Source organism: Gopherus evgoodei, chromosome 1 (assembly GCF_007399415.2).
Source record: "Gopherus evgoodei ecotype Sinaloan lineage chromosome 1, rGopEvg1_v1.p, whole genome shotgun sequence".
NCBI classification, from domain to species: Eukaryota; Metazoa; Chordata; order Testudines; family Testudinidae; genus Gopherus; species Gopherus evgoodei.
This window is the reverse complement of record NC_044322.1, coordinates 98,374,493-98,398,880: the sequence shown is the minus strand read 5'-3', so window position 1 is coordinate 98,398,880 and position 24,388 is coordinate 98,374,493. Positions and strand designations below refer to the sequence as shown.

General features: G+C 42.5%; 1 protein-coding gene across 1 annotated transcript in view; it reads right to left on the bottom strand.

Annotated features, from left to right (window-relative positions):
• TM9SF2 (transmembrane 9 superfamily member 2) overlaps window positions 1-24,388 on the bottom strand; it is a 76,320-nt gene that overhangs the window by 32,992 nt on the left and 18,940 nt on the right. The window contains exons 5-9 of the mRNA XM_030568018.1: window positions 23,513-23,642; window positions 16,194-16,318; window positions 14,942-15,053; window positions 6,471-6,550; window positions 6,261-6,369 (exon numbers count right to left, since the gene is read on the bottom strand). Of these exons, the coding sequence (XP_030423878.1) occupies window positions 6,261-6,369; window positions 6,471-6,550; window positions 14,942-15,053; window positions 16,194-16,318; window positions 23,513-23,642 (556 nt within the window). The remainder of the gene's footprint in view (window positions 1-6,260; window positions 6,370-6,470; window positions 6,551-14,941; window positions 15,054-16,193; window positions 16,319-23,512; window positions 23,643-24,388) is intronic.

Below are 24,388 nucleotides of genomic sequence, written 5' to 3'. Positions count from 1 at the left end.
AAATGCTTTGGCATTTCGTCTTCTGGAACGAAGCTCTGATAGAACAGATTTGTCTCCCCATACAGCGATCAGATCCAGTATCTCCCGTACGGTCCATGCTGGAGCTCTTTTTGGATTTGGGACTGCATGGCCAACCGTGCTGATCAGCGCTCCACGCTGGGCAAGCAGGAAATTAAATTCAAAAGTTTGCGGGGCTTTTCATGTCTACCTGGCCAGTGCATCCGACTTCAGATTGCTTTCCAGAGCAGTCACAATGGTGCACCGTGGGATACAGCCCGGAGGCCAATACCATCAAATTGCGGCGACACTAACCCTAATCCGACATGGCAATACCGATTTCAGCTCTACTCCCCTCATCGGGGAGGAGTACAGAAATCAGTTTTAAGAGCCCTTTATATCGATATAAAGGGCTTCGTTGTGTGGACGGGTGCAGGGTTAAATCGGTTTAACGCTGCTAAATTTGGTATAAACGCGTAGTGTAGACCAGGTTATAGGTGCATGCAGTCACATGGCCCGAGAGGGAAAGGAATTGACGCACCACAGTGAGGAACTTGCGGGTAATGTGAGCGATCAGGCTGCCCATTGTACAACATCTTCCAATGGAAGGAAAGCTTGTGCCATGACAGAGTCCAGCCTTGCTCCCATGAAATGTAGTTGTCTGTGTGGGTGACAAAATGGACTTTTCTTCATTTATACAAATACATAAGTAGGTAAAGGAGGCACCGAAGAAACTATTGTGAAGGCAAATTCTTGCTGGGATTGTCCTACTAGAAGCCGGTCGTCCAGCATGGGAACACCAATATGTCCCTGATGTCACATCTGGGTCACTATTATCGCAAACAGCTTTATGACAGTCCGTGGTGCTGTCGCAAGACCAAAGGGGAGGAAGGGAAACAGGTAGTGCTGCTGTCCAGTTCTGAACGATAGGAACTTCCTCGTGATGGTTGAATGTCAATAGGGAAAATCTGCAGTTCTAGACATAAAAGATGCATACCACACTCCCTTCTGAAGGGAGGAGAATACGGATGCCAGTGTAATTATCCTGAATTTCAGCTTCCTAATGAAAATATTGAGCTGTTGAAGGGTCAAGAGAGGCCTCTCCCCTCCGCCCTTTTTGGAGATGAGGAAATATGGGGATTAGAACCCTCTTCCCTGGTATTGAGGCAGGAGTCTATCACACCTCTGAGGAGTCGGGAGCCCACTTCTTGTTGAAAAATCAATTGGTTGGAGGGACTGTGATGTTGCACCCCATAATGCTTTAAAGAAATATGCTTATGAGTGTAAATATGATATAACTGGAATATATTTTATGCTAGACATGCCATATAACATCTCTTTGCAAAGGTTATGTTCTTCTGCATGTATTCATCCTATTAATATGCATGCATCATTTTTATATCTGAAGTTATGAGAGTTGGCTCTATGCTTGTTTTTAAAATGTTTGCTGTAGAAAGCACCTAACGCAGTTTTGGTCAACATAGGGTGAAGGGGTTATTCAAGTAATTGGGAGAACTTGGTTAACAATGGACATTGATAGATGCCAATCCACATCTGAGCTTTCCTGGGAACGCCCCTGTAGAGAACTAAGTCATGCATGGACATGTGACTTGCCCATCTGATTCCAAGACTCCATCTTGTAGTTGGGATTCTACATAGGGGGAGGGAGGAGTTTCCACGCACAAGAGAGAAACTATATAAAGTCCTAGGAGACCCCTCCATTTGGTCTTCAGCTGGCTCGAGAAGTAGCTGCTCCACCCCCAAAGGATACCTGAAAGAAACTAGAACAAAGGACGGTAACTACACAGGTGTGAGTGATTGCTGGACCTAGACTAGAAGGAGGGTAGTCTGTAAAAGAAGCTTACTGGAAAATCTGAGGGTGAGATTTCATCTGTATTCAGTTTTCTTACTGTATTAGGCTTAGACTTGCATGTTTTATTTTATTTTGCTTGGTAATTCACTTTGTTCGGTCTGTTATTACTTGGAACCACTTAAATCCTAGTTTTTGTATTTAATAAAATCACTTTTTACTTACGAATTAATCCAGAGTATGTATTAATATGGGGTGCGGGGGGAGAACAGCTGTTATAAAGGGCGAACAATTTATGAGTTTACGGATAAAAACGGATTTATTTGGGGTTTGGACCCCATTGGGAGTTGCTTATCTGAGTGCTGGAGACAGGAGCACTTATTACACTGTTTTCAGTTAAGCCTGCAGCTTTTAGGGGACACTGTTCAGACCTGGGCCTGTGTTTGTAGCAGGCTAATGTGTCTGGCTCAAGCCAGGCAGGGCACTGAAGTCCCAAGATGGCAGGGAAAACAGGCTCAGAGGTAGTCTCAGCACATCAGGTGGCAGCTCCCAAGGGGGTTTCTGTGATCCAAACTGTCACAAGGGGTTCCTGGGGGAGGGGAGGAAGGATTGTGAGGAGGAAAGGAACTCTGTGGAGTATCCATGATAGATAATCTCCAGAATCCAACTGTCCATGGTGATCCTGCTCCAACTGTGAGCAAAGGTGGTGAAGCAGTCACCAAAGATGTGTGGCAAAGTAGGTGGCATTGGTGGTGGTGCCTAGGTCTCAGACTATACATCAGAAGTGACTTTTGGCCTGTGGCTGAGAGTACATGGAAGATGTGATAGTGGTTGGAGCTGAGAAACAGGCTCTCTGGGATCTTGGTCACTTGCAAGGAAGTTCCAGTGGATTTTGGTAGGAGGAGGGATAGGAGGAAGATAGTCATGGTCTGAAGAACTCTTTTTTCAAGTTCTTTTCTCCTGGGGGGCTGGAGCAGGGCCCTTCTTAGGCATACACAACTTTGTAGAGTACCCGAAAATTTGGGGCACCCCTGGGTCTTAGTGTCCACCCTCCCACCTCTTCCCATCTGTGTTCTGATCCTTCCTGCAGGATTCTATCACAGCTGGCTGCTGTAGCTTGGTGAGTCTTCCTCTGGAGGGGATCTAGAACTTAAAAATGAAAAAAGGTGTCCAGACTGCCAGCCTATTAGCACAACACTGAAGCTGTTAAAGAACCATTCAAGTGATAATGAAGCCATTTAACAGGCATTTGCTAACCCCCAGGTAGATGCTGTCCATTTCTGAATTTACTGACAAAAAACAGTTGAGCATTGCTGTAATATTTACTCAGAACATGCTAGTCTACAGGACCTTATTTTTAAAGCAAATTTTAAACTATTTCATTAGTGTGTTGCTGAAGATTATAAAGTCACCTCAAAAAACCCTGCACAGATTTTTAGATGCACAATCTGAATATTAATCTTTAGCCTTAAATGCTTGGATCTTCAGACATAGATTTTTAAATAAATCCTTCAAAAGACCACCCTTATCTAAAATACACATGCGAGGCTAGGCTGCCATTGGGTATAGGGGCACCAGTTTAATACTGCATAGGGCCTTATAAACCCTAAGGATGGCCTTGAGCTGGAGTGTAGATCCCCAAGAACCTCAGGGTGGATCTCGAGTCCTTTAGGGAATTAGAGACCCAACTATTCTGTCATTGAACAGATTAGACTTATTGAAAGGGAGGTCCTAAATAGTATTTTGGACTTCTCTTGGGAAGCCCAATGACTGGAACCAAGAATCTCTGAGTATGACTAGCCTTGTGGCCAAGGACTGGGATGCAGTATCACTGCAGTATCCACTGCAACCTGGAGAGCCACCTTTGCCACCAGCCTTCCCTTGTCCAGGGACTGGAACTGGGCCTGATCTTCCCCAGGGAGTTTGTCTTAAACTCCACCTGTCTGATGTAGATATTAAAGTTAAATACCTGGTAGCTGGTTATACAAAGGCCTGCAGAGGAGATCTTCCTGTCCAGGAGATCCAGCCTCTTCAATCCTTTATCTGATGCAGTGGACTTCTTCAGGTATTGCTGAGCTCTCTCTACAGCTACTTGCACCAGTGTATTAGGAGCAGGGTGTGTGAAGACAAAATCAGCTCCTTTGGCCAGCACAAAATAAAGAGAGTCCCTCGGCTCACTTCAGGGTGGGGGCATACAATGCAGGTGTGTGCCAAACCATTCTGGTCAGTTCTAGTATGGCCTCGTTGATGGGAAGGGCCACCCTGTATGGTCCCTGTGGCTGTAAGATGTGCTGGAGATGGTATTGAACCTTCTCCAATGGAATTTGCAGGTCACCAGGCACTCATTGCAGTAGATCTTGATATTGCCAGTGCTCCTCTGGCTGAAAGAATGGCAACAGAATGACAGCATTATCCAGCAATGAGGCAGCTCTGCCTGGAACCAGCATTATCAGCTCAACAGCTTCCTCCTTGTACACCAATGGAACCAGCTGGCAAGAAGAGGAAGAGCAGTAAAACTCTTGCAATGATACCAGGCACCTGTTATAATGGTCCCAGGGGCCCAGTACAGAAGAGGGATCCATTGGGTACAGTGGTCCCCATAGGTAGCGATAACAGGCATCACTGAGGCGGAGAGGGTGGGCCACAGCCAGGCAGATAGGGTTGCTGCAGCTGTCTGAGCTCCTGTACTGTACCGTAGACATCAGTGGGGCTATTTCCTCTGACTCCTCCAAGTATGATGATTATGCCATTGGAAACAGTGGAAATGTCAGTACCGACGGGCTCCTGCCTGATGGACAGGCAAGGGGCTTCTCCTGCTACAGTAGTTCACCTTCCAGGGTAGGAACCTCCCTGAGAACCATTGGGACCTACAGAAGCAGAGACTGCAAGAAAGGGACGAAGACCTCTTCTGGTGCCAGAAAAGTCTCCATATGGCCACAGTCTGCAGGGTTCCTATCAAGACACTGGAGGGATCTGGTGTGACCGTTGGAGTTGGCCAGTCTCTATATATTCGAGGCAGTACTGATGGTCCACCAAGGCCCACACCAGTGGATGGAGTTAGCCTGTTTGTGTCCTGGTAGCATGGGATCCCTTTTCTCCTTTGCCTTACTCACCAGCCGGGGGACCTTTGGCACCAGTTCTGTTGGATCCATATGCCACACCTCACCCAATTTGGAGCTGTGGAGATCTGCCCTTATGCCTATGAGAGTATCTCTTGCTCTCATGGGGAGCCCTGTAACCTGAGTCCTTGGGCTTCAGTGCTGATGGCTCTGCTCCATGGCTTGTACTCAAAAGTTGCACTGCTGATGCCACTGTATGGAGGGAGGGAGGGAGGGAGGAGAGGTATCTCCCTGGCCAGGATCAGACTGGGGCCACAGAGCCTCTTCTACCAGGTGCTTCCTCAGCTTGAGCTCTAGTTTCTTGGCAGGAAGGACTTACAGATGCTGCACTTCGCAGAGATGTGTACCCCACTTCACCGAGATGTGTGCCCCCAGTGAAAAAGCAGTTCCCTCAGATTGGGGGGCACAGGAGGGGAACTTCTACACTATATTATACTATGTACACTAAGAAGTCTAAACTGCAGGATAACTATTCACAATATCTACAAGCACTCTTTTATAGGTAAGAGTAGTGAAGGAGGACAGGGTTCCAACTCAGGTCATGTGGCAGTAAGAGTGAACTGGAGTGGTGTTGTCATTGTCCCTTATACTTTCGGACGGGAACACGAGGAAAGATACTGTGCATGTGTGGGTCAACGGATACTGCTTGGAAAAACTTCCAGACTCAAGCACATATCGTGCAGGCATACCCATGTGTGAAATATACATAGGGAATAGCACTCAAAGAAGAAATAAGATTTACAAGGAAGGCAACATGGCTCAGACAAGTTGCAGTCTCTCAGAGAAGGACCTAACTTTCATCTATAAGATTGTATCTTGGAGCAGTGGAAGTTCCAGCCCCAATCTCAAATTCTATAACAGCAAATGATTCCTCAAGAACAGTGTTTCTCAAACTAGGGTCCCCGCTTGTGTAGGGAAAGCCCCTGGCGGGCCAGCCTGGTTTGTTTACCTGCCCATTCCGCAAGTCCAGCCTTCAGCCTGCGCCACTTCCAGCAACTCCCATTGGCCTGGAGCAGCAGACCGCAACCAGTGGGAGCCGCGATCGGCCGGACCTGCAGATGAGGAGGCAAACAAGCCGGCCCAGCCCGCCAGGGGATTTCCCTACAAAAGCAGCAACCCCAGTTTCAGGAACACTGCTCAAGAAGACTGATCCTGTGTTATTTAAAGTCTTATATACACACACGAAACCTAGATGAACACTAGCTAACATGTGAATTCAAGAATGACGGGTATTAACACAGCAGTTACCCATTCAATAGAAGAAATTTAAGCTGTACAAATTTACATTCTACCCCCCACCACAGAATAGTGATTTTTAGAAAGGCCAGACTTACAGTGCAATCCATCTGATTATATCTTGCAATGTCTTTATGTAGTGTCCTTAACATGATCATAGCTACCATCCCAGACAGGAAAAGGACAATCACCAAGGAATTCATGATGCTACATAAAGGAAAAAAAAAATCCTCTGTCAAAAACCAACATCTATTGCTCCAAAAAAAGGTCTAGTATGTAATAGTTGAAGGCTAAAGCTTTCTTCTCACCTAAACCACTGAATATGGGTGTGTGGCATGGATTCCAAAATATAATCCCATCTGGATGCCCATTTTATCTTTTCTTCTTCCTGAAAATGAAACATTATATAAGTTTGTTAAGAAACAAATTTGTTTTCTGTGTACAAACTTCATCTGAACATTTTTAGATTGAATGTTCTGGCACCATAAGGTCCTCAGAGGATCTTTTTTCACAAGAGTTTCACTTTTTGAAAAGAACTATATAAAACATAGGTGGCTATATAAATGATCTGACAAGCCATAACTAATAAAACCTTCAATTTATAGCTCAGAGTACAAAGTCACCTGGTTTTCCTATTCAAGGTTTTATTGTTTGGGTTTTGTTTGGCTTTTTCTTTTTTAACCCCTGAGAGGACTTTAAGGGGGAAGGCTATGACAGACACAGAGGCAGCAGTGGTTGTGACCCAAGCAATGGAAGAGAAAATGAAGATGACCAGATGTGGAAGCTGCGGGATGTACATGATCCTAGAGCGGGTACCTGAAAAAAGCTTCATTTGTATGGAGCGCCACCTGACAGAGCTGATGGAAGAGAAAATCTGAGTTTCAAAGATGCAGGTGGAAACTATCATTGAGTTCCAAAGGGGATTCGAGGTGAGGAAGAAGGCTGAAGGAAAAAAGGTCAAGACTTGCAGATGCAAGCTGAACTGAAGAACTCTGAGGGGAGACTGCTGGGTAAGGAAAGTGGCTAGTGCAAGCACGTGACAATGAGAACCAAGCAAAGTGAAGGAGAAATAGAGCTCAAGAACAGGTGTTCTGAGTTGGAGAATGAAGAAGGGGGACAGCAGGCAGTAAGAGAAAGTGGGAAGACAAAGAAGAGAAGAGCATTGTGGTATTATGCCCCCATATTTTTCATAGAGATATTATTATTATGGTATAACTATGATGTATTTTATACAAAATAGGCATCTGATATCATTGGAGAAGTTATGATTTACTGAATATGATTATCCTATTTGTATGCATCTATCATTTCGATACCTGAAATTAGGAATACTGTCTAGGCATCTATTACAAAATTGGTTTACAACTGGGGAACACCCACTAGGCAGAATGCAATCAGTCTAGATGTCTCGCTAAGAAGAGCCATTAGTGAAAACAATAGGCCTTTGAAGATACTAATCACTCACTGAGAAGTCTTCCTGGGGATGCTATAAACAGCCTCTGAGTTAGGGCTGCAGGGTCATGTAACCAAGTCACCTGGCACTGGACTCCATGATACTACTTCTATTTTTCCACTGACCGGGGGTGAGGACCAAACTGGAAAACAAAGGAGTGCCGCCATATGGAAGAATTATTTAAGGCAGCGAAGTGACATCACCGTGGTTCGTTCTTCGCTAACTCCCTGTCCAAGAGAGAAGGTTTCCGGAAACACTCGAGGAACAAAGAGACTGAGCCCAGGCTAGAAAGTGTCTGATCTGTGAAAAGAGTATCTGGAGTTTTAAGCTGCAAGCAAGTCTCTGCAATCTGCCTAAAACATCATTTAGGGTGCAAATTTGCTACTTGTAACCAATTCCTTTAGAATATTCATTTTAGATTGTGTTTTGTTTTATTTGCTGTGAAATCTTTGATCTGTTTGCTATCCCTTATAATCACTTAAAAAAAATATCTATCTTTTGTAGTTAATAAACCTGCTTTTGTTTTGTCTTAAAACTAGTGTGTGGGGAAATTCTAACTGGGAGCAGAAAACTGTGTATATTCTCCTCACTGAGGGAGGTGGTGAATTTCATGAGCTTGCGCTGTGTAGTTCTCTGTGCAGTGCAAGATGGTATAATTTTGGGTTTATTCTCTAGAGAGATGCGCGCACTTGAGTACTGGGCAAATCCTTAGCTGAGCCTTTCAATTTGCTTGCCACAGCTTTACAGGGTGAAAGGGAGCCCAGGCTGGTGGGTCAAGCAGGTTCAGTGGTATCCCAGCCCCAGGTGTTACCCCAGAGCTGAGGGGGGAACCTATCACAAGTGGCTAATTCTATAAGAAGAGGGGAAGAGCCAATGGAAATACCCAGAGCTCAGAACCCTAGGAGGATACAGGACGACTCGCAGAAGCTTGCAAGGGAGAATAAAAGACGAGAACTTGCAGCCAGAAAGAACAAGAGGAAGGCTGGAGAATCACACCATCACCAGGAAAAGGCAAGTCTAAGTGATTGGAGACTCCCTAAGAATAGACAGGCCTGTCACCAGAGCTGATCCAGAGAACAGAAGGGTGTGCCGTCTGCTAGGAGCTAAGATACAGGATGTGGACCTGAGGCTGAAGAGGATCCTAAAGGGAGCAGGAAAGAATCCGTTGATAGTCCTTCATGTGAGAACAAATGATACAGCTAAATTCTCGCTGGAATGTATCAAGCGAGACTATGCCAAGCTGGGGAAAACACTTAAGGAAATGGAGGCTCAAGTGATCTTCAGTGGGATTCTGCCTGGTCCTAGAGAGGGAGAACGAAGGTGAGATCATGATGATCAAAAGCCAAGCAGAGTTGAACCCTGCAAAGGAAATTAAAACCAATAGTAAAAGGTTCTATAGCCATAAGAAAACAAGAAGTGGGACTGCTAACCACTGAGGAGAGGGTGGAAGTTAATAGTATCTAATTTGCATATTAATTTGAGTTCAGTAGTCTCTCTTTGGAGTCTGCTTTTGAAGATTTTTGTTGCAAAACTGATAAAACTGACAGATGCTGACATTAAACTGGGAGGAGTGGTAGATATGCTGGAGGGTAGGGCTAGGATACAGAGGGACCTAGACAAATTAGAGGATTCGGCCAAAAGAAACCTGATGAGGTTCAGCAAGCACAAGTGCAGAGTCCTGCACTCAGGACGGAAGAATCCCATTCACTGTTACAGACTAGAGACTGAATGGCTAGGAAGCAGTTCTGCAGAAAAAGACCTAGGGGTTACAGTGGACGAGAAGCTGGATATGAGTCAACAGTGTGCCCTTGTTGCCAAGGCGGCTAATGGCATTTTGGGATGTATAAGCAGAGGCATTGCCAGCAGATCAAGGGATGTGATCACTCCCCTCTATTTGACATTGGTGAGGCCTCATCTGGAGTACTGTGTCCAGTTTTGGGCCCCACACTACAAGAAGGAAGTGGAAAAGTTGGAAAGAGTCCAGCGGAGGGCAACAAAAATGATTAGTGGGCTGGAGCACATGACTTATGAGGAGAGGCTGAGGGAACTGGGATTGTTTAGTCTGCAGAAGAGACGAATGGGGGGGATTTGATAGCTGCTTTCAACTACCTGAAAGGGGGTTCCCAAAGAGAATGGATCTAGACAGTTCTCAGTGATACCTGATGACAGAACAAGGAGTAATGGTCTCAAGTTGCAGTGGGGGAGGTTTAGGTTGGCTATTAGGAAAAAATTTTTCACTCAGAGAGAGTGGTGAAGCACTGGAATGGGTTACCAAAAGAGGTCATGGAATCTCCATCCTTAGAGGTTTTTAAGGTCAGGCTTGACAAAGCCCTGGCGGGGATGATTTAGTTGGGAATTGGTCCTGCTTTGAGCATGGGGTTGGATTAAATGACCTCCTGAGGTCCCTTCCAGCCCTGATATTCTATGATTAAAGATAATCTAGGCACAGCCCAATACCTAAACAAATACTTTGCCTCAGTTTTCAGTAAGATTAATGAAGATCTTAGAGGTAGTGGCAGAGCGGATAATGGAAATGAGGATATGGATGTAGAAATTACCACATCTGAAGTGGAAGTCAAGCTCAAACATCTTAATGGGACTAACTCAGGGGGCTTGAATAATCTCCATCAAGAATATTGAAGGAACTGGCACATGAAATTGCAAACCCTAGCAAGGATTTTTAATGAATCTATACACTTCAGGGTCATACCCCATGAATGGAGAATTGCTAATATAGTTCCTATTTTTAAGAAAGGGAAAAATGTGACTCGGGAAACTACAGGCCAGTTAGTTTGACCTCAATTGCATGCAAGGTCTTAGAACAAATTTTGAAAGAGACAGTAGTTAAGGACATAGAAGTGAATGGTAATTGGGATAAAGTACAACATGGTTTTACAAAAGGTGGATCGTGCCAGACCAACCTGATCTCCTATCATGAGAAGATAATTAATTTTTTTAGACAAAGGAAATGAAGTAGATCTAATCTACCTGGACTTCAGTAAAGCATCTGATACACTACCACATGGGAAATTTTAGTTTAACTGGAGAAGATGGGAATTAATTGAAAGGTGGATAAAGAACTGGTTATACCATAATTGGTCATGCTGAAAGGTGACCTCTCAGGCTAGAAGCAGGTTAGTAGTTGAGTTCCTCAGGGATTGGTTTTAGGACCTGTCTTATTTAACACATGGCACATATTTAAAATACACCAGATAAATCTACCTGTCTCAAATACAAATTTCCAAGTAATAAGATTCTCAGTTAGCTTTTCAACAATGACCTGAGCCATTTCAAAAACAGTATTATGGACTAATCCTACAAAACTTAAAACTATCCATTTGTAACGAGTGCAAAACACGTGCCTCTTGACACTAAAAGAACCCCTTTGTTTAAAAAACATACACAAAAAAACCAGGGAAGCCATACTAATGGCAAAAGTCTGAGAATGCCTCATTGACAATTCTATACATTAAGTTTCAGCCCTGATCAAGCATTCCTGGCCAAAATGTTTAAAACTCTTAGGAAGAGAGCAGAAAATGTGTTTTTCAGCTTTTTAAAAATAAGCATAAAATTTACTTCAAGTTCAAATTTGAATGCTCATTTATAGCAGGGGTTCTCAAACTGGGGGTCAAGACTCCTCAGGGGGTCGCGAGGTTATTACAGGGGGTCAGGAGCTGTCAGCCTCCACCCCAAACCCCGCTTTGTATTCAGCATTTATAATGGTGCTAAATATATTTAAAAGTATTTTTAATTTATAAGGGGGTCGCACTCAAAGGTTTGCTATGTGAAAAGGGTCACTAGCACAAAAGTTTGAGAACTACTGATTTATAGTCTGTACCAAGTGAACATCAGAATGTTTACATATATGGTGAGAATGATCCAATACATTTGTTTATATTGTACTCTGACAAACCAAGTGTTCGTCCTCATCTTCAAAGTTCTTGTGGGTTTTATTTCCAACCTGGCCATTTAAGAGAGCATATATTTCTACATTATTAGAATATTATTAATTTATATTAATTATATATGTATCTCCATGAAGCTCGTGGAAAATGGTATGTGTAATGGGTACAGAAAACACGTTTCAACTAAATTTTAAAGAACAAGGATTCACTTCCATATACAGCTTCATTTCACCATATTTGAACTAAACCCTGCAACCAGCTGTGTAAATTTTAAAGGAACTCAGATTTGTTTAAGCACATTTATTCAATCAGGCAGTGGTATAATATACCAAGGTATTATGCTGCTCTTAGAAAAAAATTGGTATAGCTAGTTTTTTAAAAAACTAAATAGCTGAAAATACAAAAATTAAAAAAAGTTGACTCTTATTTTTCCAAGATTCTAAAATAGATATCCACAGCATGACATAGTGATAGTTGCCTATTTCAATGCATAAAGGTGTATGCATTTGGGAAGACTCCAAACAGAGGCATTTAAGGCTAGAAAAATGAAACTTGACAAATGCTTATTTAAGATGATTAATATGTGAAGATAATGATGATCTCTAGTCTTCCCAGCAATCCCTCTCTATTTTATTAGCTCTTACACACCACAGTAAAAGGAACCTTAGAAATCCTTAACATTCCAATACTTTGCAGAACCTTCCTTCAATAGGTTACATTGAAAGCCATATCTTGTGCCACATTCCTGTGGCTGTGCTTGTGCTCTCAAAGGAGCGCAGAGGTAACATAAAACAGTTGCCTGATTCTTGGCAGTTATACATGTGAGAGAAGGCCTGGGAGGAAAGAAAACTAAGGGCTTGTCTACAATTACCATGGATCGATGCTGTGGCAACCGATCCACCGGGGGTCAATTTAGCGGGTCTAGTGAAGAACTGCTAAAATCGACCGCTGATAGCTCTCTCATCAAGCCAGCATGGTGCAGACACCACAGTAAGTCAACTGTAGCTACATCAACTCCAGCTACACTATTCACGTTGCTGGAGTTGCATAACTTAGGTTGACTTAAGCCTGTAGTGTAGACCTGCCTTAAGAGCTAGCTGGAGAAGAGAACCATCAGCCCTGACGTATCTGCCACACTTTTAGTTCTTTGTTGAAAATGCATGACTGGTCTGACTTAGTGTTTGGCAGATTACGTTTCTGCACAGTGAAGCCATGCAGACATGAAAGATGAGAGTTTTTCAAAGACAACAAGGGAATTTAGTTCTCAATCCCCAAGGTAATAACAAAATGTTTTTTAAGTACACCAGAAGCAGGAAGCCTGCTAAACAACCAGTGGGGCCCCTTGACGATCAAAATACAAAAGGAGCGCTTAAAGACGATAAAGTCATTGCGGAGAAACTAAATGGATTCTTTGCGTCAGTCTTCACGGCTGAGGATGTTAGGGAGATTCCCAAACCTGAGCCGGCTTTTGTAGGTGACAAATCTGAGGAACTGTCACAGATTGAAGTGTCACTAGAGGAGGTTTTGGAATTAATTGATAAAATCAACATTAACAAGTCACCGGGACCAGATGACATTCGCCCAAGAGTTCTGAAAGAACTCAAATGTGAAGTTGCGGAACTATTAACTAAGGTCTGTAACCTGTCCTTTAAATCAGCTTCGATACCCAATGACTGGAAGTTAGCTAATGTAACGCCAATATTTAAAAAAGGCTCTAGAGGTGATCCCGGCAATTACAGACCGGTAAGTGTAACGTCGATTCCAGGCAAATTAGTCGAAACAATAGTTAAGAATAATATTGTCAGATACATAGAAAAACAAACGGTTGAGCAAGAGTCAACGTGGTTTCTGTAAAGGGAAATCCTGTCTTACTAATCTATTACAGTTCTTCGAAGGGGTCAACAAACGTGGACAAGGGGGATCCAGTGGACATAGTGTACTTAGATTTCCAGAAAGGCTTTGATAAGGTCCTTCACCAAAGGCTCTCACATAAATTAAGCTGTCATGGGATAAAAGGGAAGGTCCTTTCATGGACTGAGAACTGGTTAAAAAAGACAGGGAACAAAGGGTAGGAATTAATGGTAAATTCTCAGAATGGAGAGGGGTAATTAGTGGTGTTCCCCAGGGTTCAGTCCTAGGACCAATCCTATTCAATTTATTCATAAATGATCTGGAGAAAGGGGTAAATAGTGAGGTGGCAAAGTTTGCAGATGATACTAAACTACTCAAGATAGTTTAGACCAAAGCAGATTGTGAAGAACTTCAAAAAGATCTCACAAAACGAAGTGATCTGGCAACAAAATGGCACACGAAATTTAATGTGGATAAATGTAAAGTAATGCACATTGGAAAAAATAACCCCAACTATACAATATGATGGGGGCTAATTTAGCTACAACGAGTCAGGAAAAAGATCTTGGCATCATCGTGGATAGTTCTCTGAAGATGTCCACGCAGTGCGCAGAGGTGGTCAAAAAAACGAACAGGATGTTAGGAATCATTAAAAAGGGGATAGAGAATAAGACTGAGAATATATTATTGCCCTTATATAAATCCATGGTACGCCCACATCTCGAAAACTGTGGTCTCCTCACCTCAAAAAAGATATTCTAACACTAGAAAAGGTTCAGAAAAGGGCAACTAAAATGATTAGGGGTTTGGAGAGGGTCCGATATGAGGAAAGATTCAAGAGGCTAGGCCTCTTCAGCTTGGAAAAGAGGAGACTAAGGGGGGATATGATAGAGGTATATAAAATCAAGAGTGATGTAGAGAAAGTGGATAAGGAAAAGTTATTTACTTATTCCCATAATACAAGAACTAGGGGTCACCAAATGAAATTAATAGGTAGCAGGTTTAAAACATATAAAAAGGAAGTTCTTCTTCACACAGCGCACAGTCAACTTGTGGAATTCCTTACCTGAGGAGGTTGTGAAGGCTGGGACTATAACAATGTTTAAAAGGGAACTGGATAAATTCATGGTGGCTAAGTCCATAAATGGCTATTAGCCAGGATGGGTAAAAAATGGTGTCCCTAGCCTTTGTTCATCAGAGGATGGAGACGGATGGCAGGAGAGAGATCACTTGATCATTGCCTGTTAGCTTCACTCCCTCTGGGGCACCTGGCATTGACCACTGTCAGTAGACAGACACTGGGCTAGATGGACCTTTGGTCTGACCCGGTATGGCCATTCTTATGTTCTTATTTAAATTAATGGGAGTTGGGTAGATAAATCCCCTAGTCAGCTATGAAAATCTCAATGAAAGACAAGATCCTAACCTGAAAGGAGTTTTATTTTTGAACCATTTTATTGAAAAGAGTAATTATTTTGGAGTAATTTTAGCCACTCATCTTTTAGAACTCCTAAAATATCAATGTAAGCAATCTGATAGAGTGAGGCCTCCAAAACAGAAAAACACTCACCTGAAAGCTAACTGAGTATGTGTAAACAATTTTGATCTCCCCATTAGCCTTGTTACTTATACCCATGGGTAGTCCTGAGCAGTCAGGGTTATCTATATCTGTATGTTTGAAGCTGTGGGAAGAAAAATATATACAGATATTTACATAATATCTTATAAATTTATCCAATTATCAGTCTTCCAAGAACATTAATTTAATGTTACACACTTTGTAATATTAAAGATCTTCAATTATCAAATTCATTTAGGATTCTTCTTTCAAATCAGATTTTAAACCAAAACTTTAACAATAAATAAGTTACAGCAGTTGCAAGGAGCGAGTATATACATACACAAGTGTGGTACTTTTTACTACCTAAAAACTGTTTTGCTAAACTGACTCAAAAGTTTGAAGATTACATGCTATCATTTCTTTACTCTTTCACACGGAGGTTAAGGTTTACAAAACATTCTATTTTTCTGAATAGAAAATAGAAAGGAATGTTATGTTGTACAAGATAGGACTTCCTAACTTTGCTGTCAAAACAGTTAGGTGGCCAAGAACAAAATATAAATAAAATTTATATATAAGTATTTAATCTGCAAGGCAGCAAGCTCCATTATATTAAGAGAGAAAAAGAAAGCAACAAAAATAAACCAGGGAAAGAAGAAGAGAACACTAAGTTGTGGGAAGGTCATAGAATTGAAACACGTTTTTTCATACTGCTGTTCATAGAAAACAGGAAAATTAAACTAGTGTAGAGGAGGCAAGGAGGTACCACTGTATTAGACTAACACTTAAGATGTCGAAAGTTGAACTATACTGATTCACCAGTGTCCAGAGCAGGAGTAATGTGTTCAATCATACAATAAAATGCAACCTCGCTTCACCCCCTGCCAACTGGCAAATGGAGAATCCCACACTGGGAGTATACCACTACCATGGGATGTTTTCAATGCGCTGGAGGCAGAAACAGCAGATTAAGGTTCCTCATCAGTAGAATGACCTACTGCATTAGAACACATGAGGGCAGGTCACCTTGGTTACCAGGAAAGCCAATTTGAACTTCATATATATATGCCCTGCACCTATAACAGGTCCATAATGTGGAATAAGTTTCCTGTGGTTGATACTCAGGTTGCTATGGATTTCCAAGTTTAACAAGCCCAGTTTTAAATACAAACTGGACTAGAGCACTCACTTAGTTCTTGTTATAGACCCTAAAGCATTTGTTTAGCAAGTAATTTTAAAAATCCATTTTAAATGCACTCACCTTTTTGGTTCAAGTTTAGCAGCTACTAGTCTTGCTCCTACCGCCTCCTTTTCTACAACATGGTAGAATATCTTAATATCTACATGGTTGAATATGTAAAAGGTATCTTCTTCACGAAACTCTGCCTGTGGACCAAAATACAAGATTAAAGAAACCAAAGATATTAGACTACTCCACAATTTAGAAAACAGAAGCTCAAAACTGAATTTCAGACAGACTTGTATTCACTGTTTTTTAAAAAGGATATACTGCCGAAGTTAAAAGCCCCCAAATTCTCTTACAAGGTGTATTGAGGTTCTGGGAATGTACAAGTAAACACTTTTTCCTGTGTTACCCTTTTAACGGAGGCACTTAAAGAGTATGTGAACTTTACACGAAGTATCCAGATCACCACTCTCAAATGACTCTTAACTGAAGAAAAAAATATTGGACTATTGGGGACTTCCAAGTGGACCAATTTTACAAAGAGGTTTTATATAGGAGCAAATAAACTAGATAGACAAACTCCTGTGACAGCAATTTAGAACACAAAATCAAACTATTTTTAAATAAATGCTTCACAAACCACCACCTCAACTCAACATCAGTTGCGCATCCCTCCCAGAGATGATGGAACTGAATGTTATGCCTTGTTCAACTGTTAGAGAGAAACCTTGACTGGTCCATTTTCAGTTGGTTTCAAAATGTCTCTTTCAAAGATCTGTTTGCTCTGAGAGGTCATATGACTGTATACAGCTGCCTCAAACTGTTAGCTGTATTTCAACAGGGTAAAAAACTTATTTAGTTAATATCAAGTTTTACTGCTGTCCATGTGTGTCAATTGTGAAGACTGGTAAGAAGTGGTGTGTTAATACATAAAAATTTAAACGAACAGCTCTATTTCCTCTGTAGTATTCTGATAACATTTGTGTTTTAACTTTTATCCAGCCACACCATTTCTCCTCCTGTTTGACACAGTAATACCACTGTGCTGATATCATAGCTATTTGTATGCTACTGGAAAAGAATGCAAGTCAGAAAGGGATATTTACATCCTCCTGTAGTTCTGCTTCTCTGAACATTTCCATGACTGGATTTCTACTATTGGACCTCCACTCTCTAGGCAAGAGATTGGGACTCTCCAGGCAAGAGACCGGGACTCCCCTAGCTGTCAAAGATTTTTGGCCCTTTGAGAGACAGTGTCAGGCCAGACTCATTCGGAGACCATTTATCAGGGGTTTAGGCGATGTCTACACTGAAGAATTTTAAAATCCAGGCAATATGGCAACATTTTTATTTCATTCAAGAAGTGGGCTGGCTATGAAGTAAAAAGGCTTATTTATAAGAATTTCTTTAATAGATGAAGTGAAATGAAAAATTATTAAGTGAATTATACTGAAGCAAAAGCTGAAACTGATTGTCCTTAAAATTCTCTTTAGGACTTGCTGCTACCCAGCTATAGAGAAGTGTAATTTATCAGCCATTGAGTGTCTCTCAATATTTAGTTAAGTATGACATCACTAAACAGGATGGATGTGACGAAGCAGAGTGAACTCTAGTGACTTTAAGGCTTAGGGAACAGACCAAGCATGTGATGAACAGATTTTAAGAGTGGACAATATTTCCTCCAGTTAATTTTCCATGTAAGGGTACACACCAAGATTTCCTTAAGTGTTCTATCACTACTACATGCACGTTAGTGAATATCCTCAGTGCAACAGATACCAGTACTGGGCTCTACTCTTCAGGGTAATGGTTGTGGCCAATCATGACCCTAAGGTACTTCCTGCAGGGTGGAACCATCAATATATGTGGAAGTATGCATCTTGAGGGCGAGAGATTTAATCCAGTCCCTTGAATTCAGAAAGGGAATTAATGTGAGGGTGACCATCTTGAACTTCAAAGTCATATGAATGTTCAGTTTCCTCAGTTTCAGAACGGATCACCAACCTCATTTCTTTTTAGGGATATGGAAGTACAGTAAAACCCCATTTTACAGTCTAATTAGGACCAGGGCCAGATCAGATAATTAAACCTCCTTATAAACTGGAGAATGGAAAAATGCCATGCTGCAGTACTATCTAGCAGCCACAGGAAAGATCGCCTACTTCTGGGTCTAGAGTCCCAGCTGTTCGGTAAACGTGAAGAGCCAGTTGAGGGAAAGTCAGATAAATGGAGTCCTACTGTACTTGCTCTAAAATTGGTTACCATGATACAGAGCAGGGATTCTCCTTATTGCTCGGATAAACAGAAATGAGATTGCTTGACAGTTGATTCTCATGAGAAGGGTCCCAGAAGAGGATGGGAAAAGTCAATTGGGTGCAGGCACTGTGTGAAACTGAATGGAATATCTTGAAGTTATGATGTTTATGACCAAACTGGCCCATGGTGATAGAGGCCAAATGGAACAGATGGTTAGGTATGAAGTCACAGGAGGCAGTCTGAACTGCCTCAGAGAGTCTCATTAGAAGAGTGTTACTGGACTGATAAAAATTGAGACGAGTGGGCAACAGAGTTGAACTGTCTCCTGCTGTGGAAGCGTTACCTCTTTACTCCAAAGCTCAGTGGGGCTTTCACAGAAAAACAGTGATGGACCTGACCTATGTGGGTCATATGACTACTGATAGCCCCTAAAAGGAAATGTATCATGTAGATCCCAAGGTATTGAATAGTTGCGCTGGAGTCCTTCAGTGTGCACAGGGCCTCATCCATTTTTCGTCTATAACTACCACCCCTCAAAGGGCACGGCCTCTATCATCGAATGTACTTTGAAGGAAGTCTGAACTCTGTAGCCACAGTGATTGTCTTGTGACCATCAAAATACAGACAGACAGTCTGCCACATATGGTGGAGGCTGGAAGCCAGTTTATGCCATTAATCAGTCCTTGGAAATAAGAGGTAGGAGACCGTTGGTGAAAGGCAAGTTTTTGTCAATCTGAAAGTCATAACTGGCCATTAAGGCCTGCTAGTTGGTGAGGTGAATTGTAAGACATCCACCAATTTGTGGGTCTATTTCTGGACCTCGTCCACTCGAACCTGTAGGGCCTCTACAACTCTTCTGAGGAGCTCTTGGAAACCTCTAAAGTTGTCCAACTAGGGGACAGTAGCATGACTACCTCCTCAGGAGAGGATGAGAGTGCCACAAGCCCTAGAAAGTCTCGACAGAGGTGAAACATCTTCTGGTTTATCCTTGTACTATTGTGGAGGTTTACAGACAGCCTGGGTAGCTGAGGCCATCAGGAGAGGTACTCTAAGATGGTCAGATTTATCCCGGTAATTGATTCTACTTTGAGTGGAGCATGGTTCACATCTGCATGGATAAATATGGTCCTGGTGGCCATAAAGTCAGGAAAGTCTGTGTCCTGTCTGGCAAGCATCCCAATAATTGTTTTAGAATGAGGCTCGGTCTCATGAGGTTGAAGCAGGTGGTGCAAATGTTCTGGGGAGTATGTATGATGGTGCTCCGAGTCTCCGCTATTATTTGATGCTACTGATGAGGCTGAATTAAAAAAGCTTTAGACTTTGCATTCAGTTGTGTATTAGATGTTGGCGTAACCAGCAAGATTACGGAAGTATATGGTGCTATGCTAAAGGAAAGTTCCACTACAGCTAGGGAAATGGAGGTAACTTGAGAACTGGTTAAAAAAGACAGGGAACAAAGGGTTGGAATTGATGGTAAATTCTCAGAATGGAGAGGGGTAACTAGTGGTGTTCCCCACTGTTCAGTCCTAGGACCAATCCTATTCCACTTATTCATAAATGATCTGGAGAAAGGGGTAAATAGTGAGGTGGCAAAGTTTGCAGATGATACTAAACTACTCAAGACAGTTAAGACCAAAGCAGATTGTGAAGAATTTCAAAAAGATCTCATAGAACTAAGTGATTGGGCAACAAAATGGCAAATGAAAATTTAAAGTAGATAAATGTAAAGTAATGCACACTGGGAAAAATTACCCCAACTATAGATACAATATGATGGGGGCTAATTTAGCTACAACGAGTCAGGAAAAAGATCTTGGTGTCATCGTGGATAGTTCTCTGAAGATGTCCACACAGTGCGCAGAGGTGGTCAAAAAAACGAACAGGATGTTAGGAATCATTAAAAAGGGGATAGAGAATAAGACTGAGAATATATTATTGCCCTTATATAAATCCATGGTACGCCCACATCTCGAATACTGTGTACAGATGTGCTCTCCTCACCTCAAAAAAGATATTCTAGCACTAGAAAAGGTTCGAAAAAGGGCAACTAAAATGATTAGGGGTTTGGACAGGGTCCCATATGAGGAAAGATTAAAGAGGCTAGGCATCTTCAGTTTGGAAAAGAGGAGACTAAGGGGGGGAATATGATAGAGGTATATAAAATCAAGAGTGATGTGGATAACATGGATAAGGAAAAGTTATTTACTTATTCCCATAATACAAGAACTAGGGGTCACCAAATGAAATTAATAGATAGCAGGTTTAAAACAAATAAAAGGAAGTTCTTCTTCACACAGCGCACAGTCAACTTGTGGAATTCCTTACCTGAGGAGGTTGTGAAGGCTGGGACTATAACAATGTTTAAAAGGGAACTGGATAAATTCATGGTGGCTAAGTCCATAAATGGCTATTAGCCAGGATGGGTAACAAATGGCCTCCCTAGCCTCTGTTTGTCAGAGGATGGAGATGGATGGCAGAAGAGAGATCATTTGATCATTGCCTGTTAGCTTCACTCCCTCTGGGGCACCTGGCATTGGCCACTGTCGGTAGACAGACACTGGGCTACATGGACCTTCGGTCTGACCCGGTACGGCCATTCTTATGACTATCAAAGGTGATATCAGCTCCTGGAAAACCATTAAGTGCATCAGTGCCTTGAATGTCATCGGTGCCAGCTAGTGTTGTGACATGGATAGCAAAAACAGTGACAAAACCTCAGTAAGCAATGGTGACAATTCAAGCACCAGACTTGAGGACAGTGTCACAGCCTGTGGTACCAGAGGCTGTGGTGCCTGGATAGCTTTCCATGACATCAATGCTGTGGAGCAGGAAGTTGAAGGTGTCAAGTTCCTGACTGAGGCGGCACAGTAGGGAGGTAGTGAGCTGTGGCAGGAACTACACAAGGCTGTGAAATCTCAGAGAAGTGGTGCTGGAGATGAGATTTTTAGTGGTACAGGATCTACCACTACAACTCCTCACTCCCTGTACCTTCTCAGATGATGGTCTCTTGGGCCTGGTCTACACTACACATTTAAACCGATTTAACCCTGCACCCGTCCACAAAACAAGGCCCTTTACATCGATATAAAGGGCTCTTAAAACCAGTTTCTGTACTCCTTCCTGACAAGAGGAATAGCATTGAAATCAGTATTGCCATGTCAGATTAGGGTTAGTGTGGCTGCAAATCGACAGTATTGGCCTCCGGGCGGTATCCCACAGTGCACCACTGTGACCGCTCTGGAAAGCTCTCCCTTGCTGCAGCCGTTTAAACAGAGTAGTGTTCCTGAAGACGCAAGTGTCATGAACCCTTCCTGGCCATCCCACGTGGATGCTGGTGAAACGTCCCTTGTGATCCACCAGTGCTTGCAGCACCACTGAAAAGTACCCCTTGCGGTTTACGTACTGGGTGGCCTGGTGCTTCGGTGCCAAGATAGGGATATGGGTTCCATCTATCGCCCCACCACAGTTAGGGAATCCCATTGCAGCAAAGCCATCCACTATGACCTGCACGTTTCCCAAAGTCACAACCTTTTGTAGCAGCAGCTTAATGATTGCTTTGGCTATTTGCATCACAGCAGCCCCCACAGTAGATTTTCCCACTCCAAATTGATTCCTGACTGACCGGTAGCTGTCTGGCGTTGCAAGCTTCCAGAGGGCTATTGCCACTCGCTTGTGAACTGTGAGGGCTGCTCTCATCTTGGGATTCTGGAGCTTCAGGGCAGAGGAAAGCAAGTCACAAAATTCCATGAAAGTGCCCTTACACATGCGATAGTTTCGCAGCCACTGGGAATCGTCCCAAACCTGCAAAACTATGTGGTCCCACCAGTCTATGCTTGTTTCCCGGGCCCAAAATCGGCGTTCCATGGCTAGAACCTGCCCCATTACCAGCAGGCTCTCCAAAGCGCAGGGGCCCGTGGTTTGAGAGAATTCTGTGTCCATGTCCTCATTACTCTCGTCGCCGTGCTGCCGTAGCCACCGCCTCCTCCTCGCCTGGCTTTGCAGGTACTGGTTCAACATAGACTGCACGAGAATGCGCGATGTGTTTACAACGTCCATGACTGTGGTCTTGATTTGAGCAGAGTTCATGCTTGCTGTGCTATGGCGTTTGCACAGTTCACTCAGGAAAAAAAGGCACGAAACGGTTGTCTGCTCCTTTCATGGAAGGAGGGGTGAAGCTGTACCCAGAACCACCCACGACAATGTTTTTTGCCCCATCAGGCACTGGGATCTCAACCCAGAATTCCAAGGGGCAGGGGAGACTGCGGGAACTATGGGATAGCTATGGGATAGCTACCCACAGTGCAACGCTCCAGAAATCGACACTAGCCTCAGTACATGGACGCACACCGCAGAATTAATGTGCTTAGTGTGGCCGCTGGTTTATGTAAACCAGTTTACAAAACTGGTTTACATAAAATTGGAATAATCCGGTAGTGTAGACATACCCTCAATGGGTTTGGTCCATCTCACTGCCAGGATTGAAGAAGAGGCTCTATGAGTCATTGAACCAGTGCTCGCACCTTTTGGGGCCATGTTCAGGGAGATACAGAGAAGCTAGGGCAGATGCTGATTTCATGGATTGGTTCATGAGGAATATCTGCAGTCACTGTCTTTTTGGGTTCTGGAAGTGAGAGACCTGCAGAGGTCACATTTTTCCAAAATGTGAGACTTCCTCCGGCAGTCTTGTCATTTGAAGTGATCATTCACAAGCATTGCTTCCTCACACAAGGGGCAATATTTAAATCTGGAGGACAAAAGTAGAGGCCACCCTGGAGCCTGTAATCTAATTTGGGCAAATCAGAAGTTTCAAAATTTAAAGGAAATGCCAACTAGTTAAAAGTAGTAGTAAGAACAAGAGATTGTTAGCAGTCAAAGCATAAACAACAAGCCACTCTCTCTAAAACAAGAGGCAGTGAGAAAAATACGTGCAGCAGTTGAGATGCTCTGTCCTTTTACATCCTCTGTACAGAGCACAAAGACTGTGAGGGCTCACACACACACACCATATGGACCCAGCTGCCCAAAAGATTCAGAACTCGAGCATGTGGGATGCACATTTACCATTAATGGTAAACATGAATATGGATAATCACTCAACACAGAAATTGACACATTAGTAAAAAATACTTTAAACTTACATTAATGACACAGGCATCCTTTGGATGACCTTTTTCTGTAGTAAAACAGCCAATAGGAAATCCAGGATTGCAAAACTTCTGGTTGTTGTCAACATCATAGCACCAAGTTACTGGCATGTTGTCCACAATCCTATAAACAAAACACAAATAGAATTAGAGACAGAGCAAATAGTAATATAAAAATAGAAGTCCTAGATCAATTTAACCCACAGTAATTCTTTGCAATTTGAGCAAAAAAACAAGTCACGGAACGCAAATTGCATCTTCAACGCTACTTTAAATTCCTAGAATTCTGAAGGATTTGTATTTCTTGCAAAAAAGTTTAACATGACTATTGCGTGTTCCTTCTGGCAATTCTACCAGTGTGAAAGTAGCAATAAAATTCCTTTAAGATTTTAATTGCTGAGATTGCACCAATGACTGACTGTTAACCCAATTTCCAGATAATGGAGATGCCTGGTGGCAGCTATACAGGTAAAGCAGATCCTAAAAAGGAGGAACTTCCAGTTTCTCTAGAATTAGAAAGCCTACTGCTGTGAAATTTCACCCATCAGTAGTTTTATGCCCTTTGATTTTCTGTGTAATTTAGTTTATTTCTCTTTGTAAAATTAATGTCATATGAAATTGGACCTTCATGAAATTTGGCTGTATTGCCAAGGACATTAATTGCCTTTCACCACAAAATTTGGTAGACAGGTGTATCCCGAGCAGATCAGGTGCAATACGCAAGTTTCTGGGAAAAAAAAATAGTGTGTTAGTTTTAGCTAGTATTCATCATAACTGTTGGTGTATAAAACATCAGTTAAGGTTGAAGCCTCCTGCATGCAGACAAGTCATCTCCATCTGATAAAAATGTCCTCCAATGAAGTCTGTAAG